At 34.5% G+C, this 18,342-nt stretch overlaps 1 protein-coding gene and 1 long non-coding RNA gene across 4 annotated transcripts in view; one reads left to right on the plus strand and one right to left on the minus strand.

The window, feature by feature from the left end:
- Window positions 1-8,558, plus strand: part of LOC125814237 (uncharacterized) — a 27,688-nt gene extending 19,130 nt beyond the window's left edge. The window contains exons 5-6 of the long non-coding RNA XR_007442112.1: window positions 4,160-4,222; window positions 8,273-8,558. This is a non-coding gene — a long non-coding RNA (uncharacterized LOC125814237). The remainder of the gene's footprint in view (window positions 1-4,159; window positions 4,223-8,272) is intronic.
- LOC125814235 (MADS-box transcription factor 23-like) overlaps window positions 1-14,694 on the minus strand; it is a 19,412-nt gene extending 4,718 nt beyond the window's left edge. Inside the window, exons 1-4 of one of the 3 annotated variants that reach the window (XM_049493696.1) lie at window positions 14,551-14,694; window positions 14,219-14,431; window positions 3,932-4,010; window positions 33-94 (exon numbers count right to left, since the gene is read on the minus strand). In XM_049493696.1, the coding sequence (XP_049349653.1) occupies window positions 33-94; window positions 3,932-4,010; window positions 14,219-14,400 (323 nt within the window). In that variant the 5' untranslated portion in view covers window positions 14,401-14,431; window positions 14,551-14,694. The remainder of the gene's footprint in view (window positions 1-32; window positions 95-3,931; window positions 4,011-14,218; window positions 14,432-14,550) is intronic. The other 2 variants (XM_049493694.1, XM_049493695.1) reach the window with 2 other exon arrangements.
- Window positions 14,695-18,342: the final 3,648 nt, after the last annotated feature.

Below are 18,342 nucleotides of genomic sequence, written 5' to 3' on the forward strand. Positions count from 1 at the left end.
AAATATATCTAACATATGACAAGAGAGTTTACCGGTGATTCTCTTGCAAGTTCTGTAGTTGTTGCCTCAGCATTGCCGCTTCCCTTTGCCAAAACTGCTAACAGGAAATTATATTTTAATACATGGTTTTGGATTATCATAGGACAAACTAATGGATATTTCTGCATGCTTTGATAAAACTAGCTGTGAAATCAATAGGAAACCACGCCTAGATGCAATGGGTGACACTTAGATTTAAAGTGAGCCGTTCCCCTCCTTGTGGTCTGGGAATTAGATCCATATGTACCCTTAAGATTGTGTAACTTCAATTTAGAGTTACTTCCTTGAGATTGCCACAAGGCGTCATTTTTATATTTGTTGCTTCCTACCATTAACAATTTTGTTTGACAATATGCTATCAGGGATAAAATTATAAGCTATTGTTGTTTTGGAGGCCTTGAAGTTGATGGTCATAAACTATGATGTCTGGTACAGTAAGGAGTAATTAAATTTGATGTTCTGTAAATGATTAATTACAGTTGTACAAAAAAAAAATTAATTACAGCTGCGTCATAGTTACCCCGCTTGAAGATTGTAAAGCAGCTCTAGACGAGATTTTCTGTTCCTGGATTTGTGTACCATTGGAAGAGTGTGCTATGAACATGAGTGCAATACGTCATGATGGCAGTATTAACCCCCGAGCAGAATTCTTAGTTATGTCTTAAATTAGGGTTGTCTATCCAGTCTTATTATTAAAAGGAGTCAAGTGCTGCTTCCATGATCAATCTACCAGGAATTATCTTCCAATACCATATCCAAAAGCTCCTTGCTGTACCTGAACTTATATGTGAACATAGGAATGCTCTTTTTTTTTTTTTTTTTTTTTACCGTGGTTTCCGGGCGTCGCTTTGCGAACCCGACTAGCTGTACCCACCGGGTCCCGCTGTTTCAAGGCGGGTCCACCACGGTTAGTTCCACGGGGCCCTGGAGACGCGGCCGGTTTGTAATGCCTCCAGTGGCCCTGCTGGGGCTCGAACCGGCGACCTGAAGGACTTTGTCCCAGGCCTTTACCAGCTGAGCTACCCCTCAGGGTTAACATAGGAATGCTCTAGGTGTAGGTTAACACCAGCTGTCATCTTGGTAGATATTTGACAAGAGATAGTGTGCCCTAGCAGACGATTTTCAAGAAATGGGATTCACCGGAAAGAAATCATTACTACCTCTACCACAAATTGAATCTCCTTGTTGAATTGGCATGGCTCAAATGATTAAGATTCAGAAGATTTTGTTTAAGATTTTGACACTAGTTAGAAGGGGGGCGGAGGATAAGCAGCCTTTGAAGTCCCTGTCATACTAGAACTTTGCCCACAATAGAACCTTTACACTGTAAAGGTAATTTAAAAGATGGCCAAATTTTCAAGTACAGCAGGATTAGGCAGACTACTAAATCCTTGAAGTTGATAATGGTGATCGTCAGTAAAAAGGCAACACATGGTTTTGTTTTTCCAATCATGTACCCCTCTCAAGAGCATGAAAATCCTTTCTTTAATTGCTCTTGCAGGAAATCAGGCTGTGTCTGTGTAGAATCTTTTTTCGCATTAATATGCAGACTGTAGGGGTTTCAATGTATTGGATTGCCCATGGTTTATAAGACACCAGTTTGGATGAATGTTTCTATTTTCTCATAAAGCATCTTCCTTCCATCTTAAATATTGGTTTTCAAACTTTAGCCTCCATTCCAGCATCTTCAGCTGTACAGCTAACTGTTAACTATAAGAACCTTTTGCTTCTTGCAGGATTCTGTTTTGTCTCTTCGCTTTTGTCCCTGTTACCCTGCTTCCGTCTCCTAATTTTATTTCCCTTGGAAACACAGTTTGACCTTTCCAGTAGAGTTGGTGATAATATGAAACCTTTAAGATCATACCCTCACTTCTTCTATTTTCAGTTTTGACCCAACATATGGCTAGACCGACCATTTGGACAGACAAGTGTTGAGTATGGCAGAAAGGCAGGGCAATGAGGAATCGTTTTACCAAATTCAAGCCAAGGAAGTGAAGGTGGATAAGTTATCTGATTTATCAAGGGATGAGAATTCATTTTTCTCTTTCCACTTTTCTGGTGAGAACAAAAGCAACGTACTTTAATGTGCATTTTATTCTTTTCCTAAACTGTCAAAATAGCAATCTGAGTGGTAGGATACTACAAACTTAGGACCAGGCTCGTGCAATCTAACCAGATCACATAGAAACTTAGAAGTGATAAAACTGGAGGACTCACATGGTATAAATAGAATTAATTAAATCAGAATAGTGTAAATTCACAGATATATTATCAATATTCATTTCGACTCTTTCTAGCATTTTTGTTGTTTTCCTTTATAGTTAATATTTTATTACCATTTGTCTACCCATATAACCAGTCATGTAGATCAAACTAGGTTTTTGACTTGACTAGTCACTATCCCTCTTATTATAAGATTCTCCACCCTATGACTGACATTCCAACAACATACCCAATGTAGTCCCACAGAGTGGGATCTAGGGAGGGTAGAGTGAACACAGCCCTGACCTCTACCTCAGAGCCCGGAGGTAGAACGGCTGTTTCCGAAATTCTATTCCCCTTAATCATAGGTGCTAATATCTTTTAAATCCTTTTCACAAAGTCATATACACAGAAGTACACCATAATTCATGTAAGGAACTCTAACTAAGCTTTTATTGTTAGAAAAACACTAGACTCTTAGGAGTTTCTATGGACTAAAGAACCATAATCATTGAGGATTTCAATTTTGACATAGTAATTAATAGTTCTCTAGACTATAGTATAAACCTTTAGAATAATTCTCAGTAAAAATTATCTTGATAACACTTTTGCACTTCATATAGACTCCTTGTATCTTGGATAGGAGTTGAGTCAAACTTCTGTTACAGGTTTAATACTTGATTGTTGCTGTTTCTATGAATAAATTATACTTATCAAAAACAATGTTAGGATTACATGCCACCTTGTACTAGAACTCACCAGAATAATTGACAGTCATCTGAAATGAGTTGCTGGAATAGTGACATTTGCCGTAAAAGGTCTTATTCTTTCTCACAGACTGTTGTCGATGTAGCCAAAGAAGTGTCCTTACAGCCCATAGGGAAATGTTTTTTCTAATTTTAGGGAGAAGTGATATGGTGACACAAATCTCTAGGAATAGATGGTTGCCTGAAATACATCAGTGTGGTGCCTCAAAATGTTCTCTGGAAAGAGTTATGGCTCCTGAAAAAGCACAGTGCTGCCTAAATGATCGCTGGAAGTAAGAATGGTACTTCCTAGAATGATCAATCAGAAAGAGATGAGTAATAAAATCTCCAAATGTATATTCACTTAGGTTTCTACAAATTTCCTAGAAGCCTAATACGCCCAATAAGTAGGAGAAGAAGATGAAAAGATATTCTTGTTGGCACTGGTTGGTAATATCAAGAGGGATGCTTGTATGAGGGAAGTTTTTTTGTTTATATGGTTTCCTATATTTATCATATAATCACTAAGAATATTTTCCATATAATTCTTAATGATCCTCTTAACTTTCATCTATAATATAATCACTAAAATATTCTCTACCATTTAATTATTCTGTTAACTTTGAACAGAATTTTTACTTATTAGAGTGGTGTCTGGATCAATTTGCTCGCACCTTGACTATCTCACCAAAAAGCTTGCTGCAGCCTACCTTACAGATGTCCAGAAATCAGCTCACCATGGTTGAGTAGATATGCGTATATTATGTGTTATAGAAGGCCTTGAACCTGAGATTTTAGGTTGTTAATTCTATGCCTCAATTACTCAACAAGTCCCTTGGTATTTCCTAGAGTATGTCCAACAACATGAAGTGGTTATGATAGAAAGCTTAGCTATGCATATTTTTCTTTGATTAGTTGACTGCAAATTAACCAGTGAAACTTACCCTAACCTCAGAAGTTGGAGTTGCCAATTGATGATTCTCCTCCTTTGTTTTGTTGTATCTTTCAATCACTGACTTCATGCTGTCAAAGTAAATATATTCAGAAGTGTCTTTATTATCTACTTATAAGAAAGGACGTAAATAGAACAATGCAGGTAATATCTTTTGCAGCCTCTTATTAATCTGATGGCTGCAATTCTGGTATTTGATTCCTTTTTCTATGTTTGTCAGTTGAATGGACTTGGGAGTGATAGCACACAAAACGTTTACAAAGTGAATGGTACTGTCTTTAAGGTATGTCACTGAAGTCTGTTTTGCTCCTTTTACTCTACTTTCATGTACCAATCACCAAGGTATGAAATACTCATTAGTTGTGGCTGTTGCCTTCATGCTTAATATTAAAGCAAAACAAGAGAGATATGGTGAACATGCTCTAATGAATATATCTAAGTGTGTTATCTTCATCACACGTTATTTCTGTAGGCATTGTCTCTGTTGCTTCTCAATTCTATACTAGTTATTGAATGTTGAAACATACAACCTGACTTCAGACAAAGAATAACAAGGGGATATTTCAGGATGAAAACCCAAATGTTCAAGTTTTCCCTTACTAAATCATATTGTCTATCCAAACTCCATTCTGTTGACCCGTCTTAGTTTTCAAAATAAGACTCCTTGGAATACCTTCAACCCACCCACCTCACTCAAAAAAAAAAAACAGATAAAGAAGAGAATTACGTGACTAGTATAACATAAATGCATACTAGAGAAAAGATGCATAACGCTTACTGCGAGTTAAGGAACTAGCAGTAGGTGGTTGGGGTAAATAAGGTTAGTATTGGGATCCGATTATTGAATATGATAAAAACCAAAGAGGACTCCAATTTCTTGGGTCAAACTTTTCTTGCCCTCTCTTCTCCCATAAAATTAAAAACAAATTGTTTAGTTGTAGAATGGTAGTAGATAAAATAATACTAACAACAACAATGACATGTCAACAATAGCAAGTTGTTAGCCATCAGTAGGTAATGACTAAATGAGAAATGCTTCATGAGATGATGATAGAGCAAATATGTTTAGACAAGAATGGACATGCTGGCAATCAAGATTGCTGCACGAAACGGTTGGAGCAGCAAATTTCTTGGGTGATTTGCTATTTCAGACTTCTTTCTGTACAACTGGAGGACAGTATTGGGTTACCCCTGTTTTGGGATGTTGGGTACATGCAATAATTTATTTTTGTGAAAGTTCCCTAAGAGGCTGTTTATGGATATATAATGATGATAATAATAATAATAATATTAGAAGTTATCTAACAAGTCTAAAATCTATTCTCAACTAATAGCTTATCACCTCTATAGATCTTTTTCTTCTACTATGCCTAATCGTTAGCTAAGTCTGCATTAACACCATGCATTTATAGGTCTTTCGGGACTTTCTTCCATGTCATTTTAGATTTGCCCATCTCTTTTCAACACTTTCACTTACTATTGTTTCACACCAACGAATTAGTGCATTTGTAAAACATGTTCAAACCATCTCAAGTGAACTTGGATTGTATCTTTAGCGACCCAACATTCAACCACCATATAACATTGTACGTCTTATAGTTGTTCTATATACTTTTTAACTTTCAATTTGGTAGGCATCCTTCTATCACATGTCACATGGTAGCACTTCTTCATTTCAACCATCCGACTTTAATGAGTAACAATTTCATTTGTAATTGAGGCTGTGTCAGGTTTGCACATAAACTGGAACAAGAGTTTCATTTACCCAGTAAACACAATACCAAATATTGAGGACTTAGCTTACAAGCTTGGAGGGAAAGTAGGTGAACTACCAACAACCTACTTAGGAATGCCTTTGGGGGCAAAGAGCAAATCAAGTGGAATATGGAGTGGTGTAATTGAAAAGTGTGAAAGGAAGCTCGTGAACTGGAAGTGTCAATATCTATCCTCAGGTGGCAGACTAACTCTAGTTAACAATGTCCTGGATGCCTTGACATCATACATGATGTCAACATTCCCTATACCAGCCAAAGTAACCAAGAGGTTAGATGCAATTAGGAGGAACTTTCTATGGAAAGGCAGTGAAGATAAGTAGAAGTATCATTTGGTCAAATGGGAGGAGTTGCTAGTTAGCAAGAGAGGGGGTGGACTCAACATTAGAGATCTGAGTGCGCAGAATAAGAGCTTGATGATGAAATGGTTGTGGAAATTTGCCTCACCAAAAGTATCTCTATGGAAGGAAGTAAATAACAGCAAAATATGGCATGGAGGACAAGTGGATGACAGAGGGGGTGACCAGGCCTTATGATTGTAGTGTATGGAGATCAATCAGGAACTTATAGCTACTGGTCAAAGATAGAACAAAATGTAAGGTTGGTAATGGAGAAAAAGTGGCATTCTGGAATGACATCTGGTGCGGACAGGAGACACTCAAACAAGCATTCCCTGAGCTACATAGTCTAAGTCAAGCACATGAAGCATCAGTGGCAGACTTATGGACAGGACAAGGGTGGAATTTACATCTGAGAAGAAACTTAAATGACTGGGAAATAACATCCATAGCAAGATTTCATGACACAATGGCTAGGGCTACCAATCTAATAGATGAGCAAGATAGACTGATATGGAAAGGGGAGAGAAAGGAAGAGTTAACTGTAAGATCTGCATATCGAGAATTGAGACCTATTGAAGAGCAGCAAGCAGGATGGCCTTGGAGAATGATCTGGAGAACAAAAATCCCATACAAGGTGAATTATTTTACATGGCTTTTGGGGAGGAAGTCTTGACACACGAAAATTTGAACAAGAGGAAACACAACCTTTGCTCTAGATGTTATTTATGCGAAGAACAGGTAACCATCTCTTTTTACACTGCAAATGGACATATCAATTATGGCAGATGTTCATTCACAAGAGGAAGATCAAGTGGAGAATCACAAAAGTTCTAAAACGCTGGAATAGTGATGGAAATGCAGGAAAAAAGGAGGAGAGATGGAGGATTGTCCCAGCATACATTTGGTGGACAATTTGGAATGAAAGGAATCAAAGATGTTTTGAAGGAAAGAACAACAATATTCAGAAGATAAAGATAAACTGCCTAGGTCTTTATTATTTTTGGTGTAAGCAAGTAGTAATAGGAAATTCTAAAGATGTTTCTAATGTTATTGACTGGCTGTAATTATAAGATCTTAGGGCTGTTGTAAGTATAAATTTTTGGAGGGGAACTACTCTTTGATGTAGTATACCTGTGGATATATAGAAGTAAATGTTACCTTTCAAAAAAAAAAAAACCCTTACTTTCTAAAGTTTTTCTCCATAAGCCAAGCTTTTGGTTTGACACCCTTGCTAGATTTGTCAATTAACACAAATCATTAGCAAACAGCATACATCATGCAACTTCATGTTGTATTGCATTTGCTAACTTGTCTAGACTAGGGGGCTCATTCTCCTTGGTGTAAACTCATTGTTGTGGGAAACAATTCCTGCAACTATTTTCACGCTAATGACAGCTCCCACACGTCCTTTAGGGCATAACTTCTGGTACTCTAAGCTGCTAACTAGAGACTCAAAAAAATGGACAAACTGATAAGACACTCATTGGTAGATAGATAATGGATGCAACATGAAATATTGATGGTTAATGAGTCAAGTACATTGTTAACTAATCATGCTATCTGCCAAATATACCAGTAAAAATTGAAAAGAAGATTGATGCTTTAATAAGGAACTTTATATGGCAAGGAGATAGAGATGAGAGGTGTTTTAATCTAGTGAATGGAAGGGGGCTTGGGCATAAAAAATTTAAAGCGAACATAATTCAAGTTTACTAAATGAAAAGTGAATAATTATGGAGGTATGATCTAGGAGAACAAACTCTATCAATGAGGGTCATCAACGTGAAGTATGAAAATGGAACATATGTGTATGGAGAACAGTCATAGGTCTATGACCTTTCAAAGCAGAAGTTCATATTAAAGTGGGGGATGGATGAATGATATTTTATTTTTCTGTTTTGGTGTAACGAAAATCTTGCAAATAATTCGAATGTTGTTTAGAAGTTTTAAGTTCTAGAATCCTTGTAGGAAGAATCAAGGATACACTTTTTCTTTTCTTTTTTTCAAATTGTAAATGTGGCACCCAGCACTACCTTCGTACTGAAGTTTATAATATTTGATACCTTCCTCTATAAATGTTAGTGCAAACATACAGTCAAATGAACAAAAGGTTTTTGTTGCCCTATCATCCATAAAAGAGTCGATGCTCCCACGTATCTCTCTTACATTGTTCCTCCGCGACAATAACTTAAATTGTTCCGACATTGTTCATGGTTCCAGGTCTTTGCTGAACCAACTAAGAGAACCTTTGATTGAACGCAACTACAAGAAACAAAATGAGGTGGCGGATCAACTTGCAAAACAATATGGATATAGGATGCATGATAATATAATACATTTTACTGTTTCTCCTTTGTTTGACTTAGCTTTCAAGGCAGACAAGCTAGGAATTACTTCCTATAGAAGCACTACGGTTTGCAGTGAAGCTAAATCGCTGTCTCTGTAATAGCACTACCTTTTTTTTTTACTGGGCAAACATTATGACACGTGTGGTTTTAAACATGTCAAAAAAAAATTGTATACAAAATATGTCGTTAAGGGAACAAAATGACAAGTATTAATTATATTGATCCAAAATCCAAATGTAGAAATGAGTTTAAGGAAATGACAAGTTTTAATGAGTCAGGCTTTTTTATAACGAAGTAGAAGGAAATATTGTTACACAAAATCAACAAAAGGAACAATAAAGTGTTCCACAAAGTGTCCAGTTTTGGGTTTTTTTGTCTCAAAAAAAATTATAATTCCGCTTGATAATTTTATTTTAAAACTAAACTTGAAAATATTTGCTGGAAATAATTTATGTTGGTCATCAGACATTAGTAATAGTTCCTAACCTTTGCCTGTTAAGGTAGAACTTCTGGTCAATTGAAGTAGTTCTACCTGTGGCTTCAAGATGTATTCACGTTTGGGCATGTCTTATCGGCAAAAGATAGAGCTTATATTGATGGGCAATATGCAGAAGTTCTAAATTTTATCTAGTTTTTATCAATTGAGCAAGTTTGCTATCGTAAAATGTCCGACTCCTTTATATCTTGTGGCACCATATCTAATTAAATTCCAACTTTTCCTTATATAAGACAACTTTTGGTCAATTGAACAGGTTAACTATTTTGATAAATATGTAATGGGGAACATATCTAAATTTTTACTTTTGCCTATAAGGCAAAACATCTGATCAATTTAGCAAGTTCAATGGCTTAAAATCTCCTAACATGATGCCTTACGAGGCAAAAGTTATAATTTTCTGAAACGGGGGCTATTTTTTAAAAATAATTGTTCAATGGTACTAAAAAAAATCAAGACCACCCTTTATAGAAGCCTTTTTTGTAAGACTTCTCCTATGGGGATAAAATGTCAAGATCAATCCATCTTAGGTCCAATTCTAAACTTGACCCAATAATTTGAATTGTTTTGATATTACCACCAAACGCGGTAAGTATTTACCTTAACACCACTACACTTTTCTATTCTTGTCAAATATTATCACATGAGAGAACCTTACAACATATGCAGTATGAATTCATAAGTGGAATCTGAGGTAGACAGGTTGTTTTCAATAGACACTCAATTCAAGAAAAGCATTTTAAAACAGGTTTGCAAAATACAAGAGTGAAAGCAGAAGCGAATCTAGAATTTTTAGAATATGGGTGCACTTTGAAAAAATGCACCATTTAGCCTTTTTTGTTCATGGGTGTCAATAAATAATATTATATCAATTATATATGTGGAAAAGGGTCAAAATTGCCCCTGAACTATGCGAAATAGACCACTTATACCCTCAGTTACATTTTGAGATAAAAAATACCCCCACTATTATTCCTAGAGACCACAAATATCCCTCAAAAGTTAACAACCCAAATTGTTAATGACATGGCAAGCCATGTGGGACTGATCTCTCTACCTAAGCTGTCAACTAGGAATTCCAACAATTAGAAATCCTTCTAAAATTAGAAATAAATCTTTTATTTTTAATTACATAAAAATATTTATATTTTTAATTAAAAACCTTTTATTTTTAATTACATAAATATTTACCACTCTTTATTAATATTTATATTTATTGCCGTTAAAAGTTATTTTTTCATCGTAGTTTAACTATTAACCAAGTATATTTCCACTTGATAAATAACTAATATATAAAATATCTAACTTGATAGGATGATTTTTTGTATAACATACTTGTATCTTCTGTATGTATGAGGGGAAATTTACGACTCGATAATATTAACTTTGTTCTTGTTTTTTTGTTGGATTAATACAATTTTAGGAGATTTAGATTTAAAAAAAAGTTAGTCGTAATCCTAGTTGGCAGCTTAGGTGGAAGGACCAGTCACACATGGCTTGCCATGTCATTAAAAATTTGGCTAGTAAACTTTTGAGGGGTATTTGTGGTCTCTAGAGATAACAATGAGGGTATTTTTGAGCTCAAAATGTAACGGATGGGTATAAGTGGTCTATCTCACATAGTTCAGGGGCAATTTTGACCATTTTCCGTTATATATATATACCTAATTTTATGGAGAGACCACGAGCTCAAGTTCCCCATTTTTAGATTATAATCCGTCATTGATGAGTGAAAGAAGCTCTAATAAAAATACCAAGAAAAGAGAAGTATTAAAATAAATATAGTAAAGTTATCTTAGTCTCGTTTTTCTCATTTTGTCTACTAAAATGTCTGTACATGCTAAGCCCATGCTAAGCCTCCTCATTTCTACTACATTCATCTTATGTGAGTTTTGACAGGTCAACGCTCTGTCTTATACAACATAATTGGTCTAACAACTCTGTACAACTTACCTTTAAATTTGGGTGGCACATTCTTATCACATAAGACATCGGATGCGAGCCTTCATTTCATCTACACTTCTCCAATGCACGTGCATTGTTGTCTATCTCCCCACTTCCTTAGATTATTGTCCTAAGATACTTAAAGTCTTATCTATTAGTGATGACTTATAAGTCATCCTCACTTCCATATTTGTCTCATTTGTTACGTCACTGAACCTGCACTTGAAGTACTCTGTTTTAATCCTACTAAACCTTAAACTTTAAGTCTCTAGGGTTTTAGAACTCTGATCTAATGTTAGCTACGACATGTCTTGTCAATCAATACTATGTTTGCAAAAAATATGCAACATGGTACCTCCTCTTGAATATGTTGTGTCAGTTCTTCCATCACCAAGGCAAATAAAAATGAGCTAAGAGTTGATATTCTTGATGAAATCGCATTAAGACTAGGAAGTATTCAAAGTCTCCTCATATATGCCCTTAATCGCTCTAATGTATGCCACATGTACATTTCAAGACTCCAATCATGATCTCCAAATAACCTCCCTTAGGACTTTGGGATGTGCCTTTTTAAGATCAGTGAACACCATAAGTTAGTCTTTTTTCTTATTTCTATAATGCTCCAGCGATCTCCTTAAAAGATGGATAAATTTTATAGTTGATTGTCTTGGTATGAATCCAAATTGATTCTCGAAAATAGACATATTCCTCCTTATTCTCATCTCTACCATCCTCTCACAAACTTTCATTAGTGTAACATATATAGTAGTTTGATATTCCTGTAGTTATTGCAATTTTAAATATCAAGTTTGTTCTTATACAACAGAATCATTTTACTCCATCTCCATTCATCTAGCATGTAAGAAGTTTTTTCATAACCCCTCAGGACAAGTAGCTCTGATAACAAATGTTGAAAAATGGGTTGGAGAAACACTCACAATCATTCAAATTCTTTCTTGAACACAAGTGAGGCAACAATTCTTCTTTGTTCCACTCAACTTGACTTACATAATCAATCATTCTCTTTGAAGATAAGTGGGGAATATTTTCTTCCACCAACTTATCTTACATTTTAGCTTATCATAGCTAGATATTTATAGGAATTCTTATAACATGTACCTATTCAAGTACATGTATCATGACTAGTTCTAAGTTTTTCTTGTTCCCTAATTCATGAATGAAAGCATACATGTATCTTAACATTGAATTCCTAATACATGAACTAAGTAAATTCATGTAGCTGGGATAAATCCAATTTACTTTTTTAACAAGGTTGTCTTCTATTCTTAATCTCCACCATCTCTTAGCTGAAAATAAGGAATGAATATCTTAAAACCAATTCGCCCTACCCCATCCCACCTTTCTCTTCCTCATAAGGATAACACGTTTAATCTCATGAGCTCAATGATATTGCTTTCTTTCATACTGCAAAAGAAATTAGAAAAGCAAGTTTCTATCTTAATGAGCACGGTAATTAAAGGGGTGATGGCAACAAGCAAGTGAAGTGTCTCGGATTGTAAAACATGCTTAATGATGATTGCTTTTTCCCCGTGACAGCAGCTTACCTTGCCAGTCACCAGCCTTGTTCAAAACTTTGATTTCCATGTCAGTAATATAGGCCACTTTCTTCCTACACTGTATAGGGAAAACGAGAACTTTGAATGTTTGTAACCAGACCATGTCCTCAATCTTCCTATACTTCTTCTGTCTTCGTAGTCATACGTATCGAAATTAGTCTGCTATATGTTAATTTCTTGCCATGAAATATCTTGATTATCTTTAAGCACCTTCATGACCATCTTGACTGACCTCTTATCCCTAGGAGTGAATAAAATTAGATCACCAGCACAATAAAAATGGTTAATTCTTGATCCCTGACTGCTTATATGTAGAAGAAGCCATTATAACTGCTCTTGTTATTAAGTTGATTGAAAGCTTTATAAAGGGCTTCTGCAGCTATGATAAAGAAACAGTAGATAAAGAGTCCCCTTATTTAACTCCCCTAGGGAAGTTAAAGAAGTCATCTGTTGTACCCTTTATGATGACTAAATAAGAGTTTCTTGACAACAATTTGTCGATAAATCAACAACAGCTAATAAAGAAGGTCCAGGAGAGCCTGTGACAATAATACCTCCTTTATTGTGTTCCTTTCCATCTATGATTTCTTGGGTTAATAAGACATTTCAAATTATCAGTCTTCCCCTTACAAACCCAACATGATTCTCAGAGATGAGCTTGCGTAAAATGGGGGTCATTTTGATAGACAAAATCTTTGAAATAAATCTTATTTGTCACATTACACAAACTGAATGGTTTCAATTGTGAGATGGGAGAGCTTACTCTAGGGAGATCGACAAATCTACCCAGACATGCACTATTGAATCTAGAAGTGCCGTTGGTCACCTATATATACCTCAATGTGCCTTGTAATAATATCATCAAAGGCCCATGATATATTCCAGCATGCATCTCATTAACTTCTGTCAACCAAAAACTCTTGTTTTTTAAATAACTGTCCGCCCATTAGGTGTAGTTTTAGGATGTGAATGAAAAGAAGCCAAATAATTATACACATTGTATGATGAGTATGCATCTCTACTGCATGAGTTACTGCTAGCCCTTACGTTCATATGGTGCTAGTCTTTAAGCACACTTTTATGAAACTCGACCAATGTGCTTCTATGCATAGACAAGATTAACAATGAGAAGCTGTCTTTGTTCTGTTCATTATTTCATGAAAAATTTTCTAGCATTGATCATTTTAGTGGGTGTGCATACAACTATATGCTCAATATATTACACTATATCGAAGTTTCGCCAAGTCCAGCTAACCTCAAATCATACATCAAAGTTGTCATGAACAGAACCCCAAGCAATTAGCCCATAAAAACCAGTAAGAAAGTTCAATAGCAATAGTACTCTCTCAATGCACTACTGACATAACTAACACCAGCTAGCCTCATTCTATACATTCACTTAGCTTAAGCGGAACTCACTATCCACACATTTTCTCACCCAGTGAGCTCATACAACACAGTCATTAAACAAACTGAGCGACATTATAACAAACAGAAAGCGTGCAATAAAATGAAGCACAATTTCGAGCGAAAAAAGAGTAAACAAAGCATTTCGACCTTCACATAGATGAGCTCATCCTACTTAGTAGATTTGAACTTCACTAGCTAGAAGAATTTATTTTACACTATATTAGCATCTATAATACCACATTATCCAAGTCAAACTTACAAAATTGAACTATTTAGCACACAGATCTCGTTAATACACATAACTAAAACATGAAACTAAAACTTCTGAAAAATTCATAAATTGATAATCTATAGATACAAAAAAAAAATACTCGTAAATAGCGAAAATCACCTGGTGTTTGAATATTCATAGAGTTTTCCAGTACTGGAGAAGATAATGACTCCGGCCTCCGCATCGCACAGAATCGCTAGCTCCTTCGCCTTCTTCAACAATCCATTTCTCCTCTTCGAGAACGTCACTTGCCTGCTCGTCGAATTATCGATCCTCCTTATCACTATCTTTCCTCTCCCCATCGCCGATCTCACACACACACTCTCTCTCTCTCTACAAATACACAAAATTAGCTAGCTACAATTACACACAACAACTGCGTGCTACATATTCAATTCCTCAATTATGCGAAAACAAAAAACAAATAACCAAAAAAAAAAATGTATGTTTACACTTACCAGAGAAATTGAATTCACGAGAAGAAGCAGAAGAACAAATCAGTGGAGGAATTTTTCGAGAAAAAGGGAAAAAAAAGTTGCTGTTGATGGAAAAGACAAAAGGAGACTTCGCAATCGTCGTTTTGGGTTCAGTTTTTTTCTGATTGAATTTGCCCATATAAGGAAAGTGTGTCTATATATGAAAAAAGGTGAAACGCGTTGGGGTTGGGGTTGGGGTTGGGATTGGGGGTTAAACGGGGGTGGGGGTATTAGGGCGTTTCAGAAAACCGCTATTATACCTCGGGTTTATAAAAAACCAATAGTGGTTTTGTGTGCTTTTGCCACATGGAAGATTTTAATTTGTCAGATGGTTTAATAAAAGGTCAGACTCGTACGAAAAGTTTCTTCATTCGTATAGATTGCTAACGCGTGGCTGCTCCTAATTTTAATATGAACTTCCCACTTTTGGAAATAACTTTTTTCGAACTGGAGATTGCATACTGACGGATTTGCCCTTTCTGTATTTGGGTGACTAATTTGCCCCTTTGGAGCTAAGCTAATAGTGGAATGACTCCTCCATTAATTATAAATTGTTTTTTTTAAGAAAACTCTATTAATTGCCGGTACTTCTTATCTTAGCTAATTTGTATTTTGAGTGTGTAGTGTAGATCTAGACAAGTTGATATGGGTCCGTTAGGACTCGCACTTATTTTATTTGAACTCTATGATATGTAAGGGCGTGGATTGAGTTAAAAGTAGATATCAAGTATTTAAATCAATTTTCGGCATGATGAGTTAAACTTTGGTTCGGTTATTACATATTAAAGAAAAACATAGTTTGACAAGATATACTCATAATTTGTCTAACATTTTACATGTAGCTTTTATAGAAATTATGTATCGAGGTTAAATCTCCACTCACAAGCTCAAACACTGTAAATTTGTTGTCATAGCTCAATCACGATATTCAAATCACTCATTAATGTCGTTACCTATAGGCTATATATATGTTAAATAATTTATTAGGTGAGCATTCGATGCGTTTGGTATTTTCAAACTCCAGTTTCGATAATTCAATAATAAAAACTAAGTATCAAATACTGAACTTTCAAAGTTTGGTTTGGTACAATAATCAGACTTTGGCAAAGTAAATTTCGATTCGATTTAGTAATTTAGTTTTAAGTGATGCTCACCCTTAATGTTAATGCTATATGTGAAAATGTGAGGCTTTTTGTCAGACTTTGGGCTAATGATAGAGGGTTAAGTTAAATAAATGATTGATTAATTTTTAGGCTAGTAAACTTACGGAAAAAGAGTGCATACTTAGGCAAATCTCAATAAAAAAGATTGGGAAAATTCAAGTGTTGTAAGTAAAATATGTAGCACAAGTTCACATAGTGCGCTAAAAGAAAAGCTCATGATACTATCTATTTTGATTTTACAAACATCATAAAGTTATCTATTGGGATATGCCATCTTTAAGTTAAAAAAGGTGCATACGATGAGAACTTGTGCTTTATCTCATTTAGAACCTGACATTTTCATCATATTATGCATGATTTTATATTTGTTTATGGTTTCATATGCGCTTCAAGATGTTAAGTCCGACTATCACTACATCAAGAATGATTATTAGCGACAATTAATTAATGATAATTAAGCGAATGATTATTAGCGACAATTAATTAATGATAATTAAGTGAATGATCATTAGCGGTAATTAATTAACAATAACAACTTAATTGCCACTAAATATGTATTTTTAGCGGCAATTAGCACTTTTTGTATATGTCCATATAGCCTTTAGTGACATTGGTTCTAATGGCATGCACTTAACTAATGTCGGTAAAGACTTTAGCACTCTTTATTAATGTCTATATTTATTGCCGCTAAAAAATGTTTTTGTTGTAGTGTACTCTCATACAGGATATGATGGTAGCAAAACAAACCTTGGTGAGAACAATGTTGAATTCCTAAGGGCATGGTGCATTTAAAAAGTTGATTTACGAGTTTACTACGCTTATGATTTCACTAAAACTCAATAACTTTTTCTCAAATCTTTAGTATTAAAAATATATTCACAAACATTTATAAATATCATTTGATTGTGAACCTTTTAATGTGGTAAATCAAGGGTGGGAGTACTACATTTTTTTTTTGTTGCTCAATCAAAATATGGGAGCTCACGTGCCACCTGTCCCACTTGTATTCTGCAGTATTGTAATGCCTTCTACTTTTAGATTTCAACTTACCAAATAAGGAAGTCTTGCTCCCTGCCCCTGCAACTTCTAATTTCAATGGTAAATGCTCTTTATTTCTATGTCTCATACTCAAAGTGGAATTGAATAAAAAGATAGAACAAGAGGATATATTAAGAGGCAAAAACATGTAGTGGATACATATAATATTCGTTCCTTTCGTACAACCAACATAGAAACGTGTTATGTGGAAATAAAATATATATTTCATCAGAAATAATGTCCTTTTATATGATGTTGAAGTTTGATAAAATAATGACCAACTTGCAAATAATTATATAAGCTATGTAAGCAAAAAAATGGCACTAATATCATTTATGTGATTAACGAGGTTTAGAGATCAGATTTCACATGAAAGTCATTTTTTCCATAGTTTAAACTTTTGGAAATAACCTTTTTCATATCAATTTGTCAAAATAAATATATATTTTTACGATGTAATTGTACTTCTAAAGAACTCTTACAAAGCTGAGGAACAAGTATATGTTCCAACACGTCTTTAATTTCGAAATCATTTTCATGCCCTTTTCTTCTTCTTAATTAAGAAACCAATTAGAATTTAGAAATATGAAGTAATTATTATATATAATATACATGTAGAAATAATTTTTGTATATCATCCCTAAAGCTGCAAATTTCTTGATGTTGATTGATTCAACAAAGAGTCATTTTCTCCATTGCTGATTTTCTAACTTACTAGCCATGTTGATTTCTTTTTTACTCTATTAATTTCAATTGACTATAGGGACACATTCACACAAATGAATGTAAAGAAAAGTTCAAATGATTGAAAAATAATTAATTTCTATCATCTACCAAGCACTAAAAAAATATGTTAAATTTTCTTTTTATGGAAAAACATTTCCTAGACCATGGAGGCTGGAGCAAAAGAGAGCTAAATAAATTTAGAGGGGCTCTAGAAACGTTAATACTCCTTTTGTCCTTAATTACTTGTTCACTTTTTAAATTTTCAGTTGTCCTTGGACAAAAAAATTTCACCTATTATACCCTCAATTAATTAATTTGAAAAAGATAGTACAGTTTGAAAATTTTAATTTTTTAATTCATCTACTTCATAATTAATAGGGGTAAAATGATAAAGTCAATATATCTCTTAATAGGTGTGTCAATTCAAAAATAGAGAAGTAACTAGGGACACGGGAATAACAAATATAACAAGTTTTGTTTTCATATAATTTATAAATTAAAGTGCGAGTTCATTTAATTTTAATTATGTAAATATCATCTTTTGTTGTTTTATCTAGTTCACTTATTCGAGATCTAACCGAATCTACTCATATACACATGATTCGGATCATAGAAAAGATTTTCACCAACCTATCCTTTGTATAGGTCTTAGTTAAGATTGATGAAATCAACAAAATTTCCATGATATTATACCTTTGCGTAGTCTTGATTTGTCCAAAATGCAAATAAAATTTCCTCTAGATATACCAATATGTGGAAGGTTGAATAAGATTTTTTATTTATTTTTTCATCTCGGTATTTCAGCATGTGGAAGTTATGTGTCTTGGTTTTCAAACATTAT

Source organism: Solanum verrucosum, unplaced genomic scaffold (assembly GCF_900185275.1).
Source record: "Solanum verrucosum unplaced genomic scaffold, falcon-dt-bn FXZP01000230.1, whole genome shotgun sequence".
In the NCBI taxonomy this organism is placed as follows: Eukaryota; Viridiplantae; Streptophyta; class Magnoliopsida; order Solanales; family Solanaceae; genus Solanum; species Solanum verrucosum.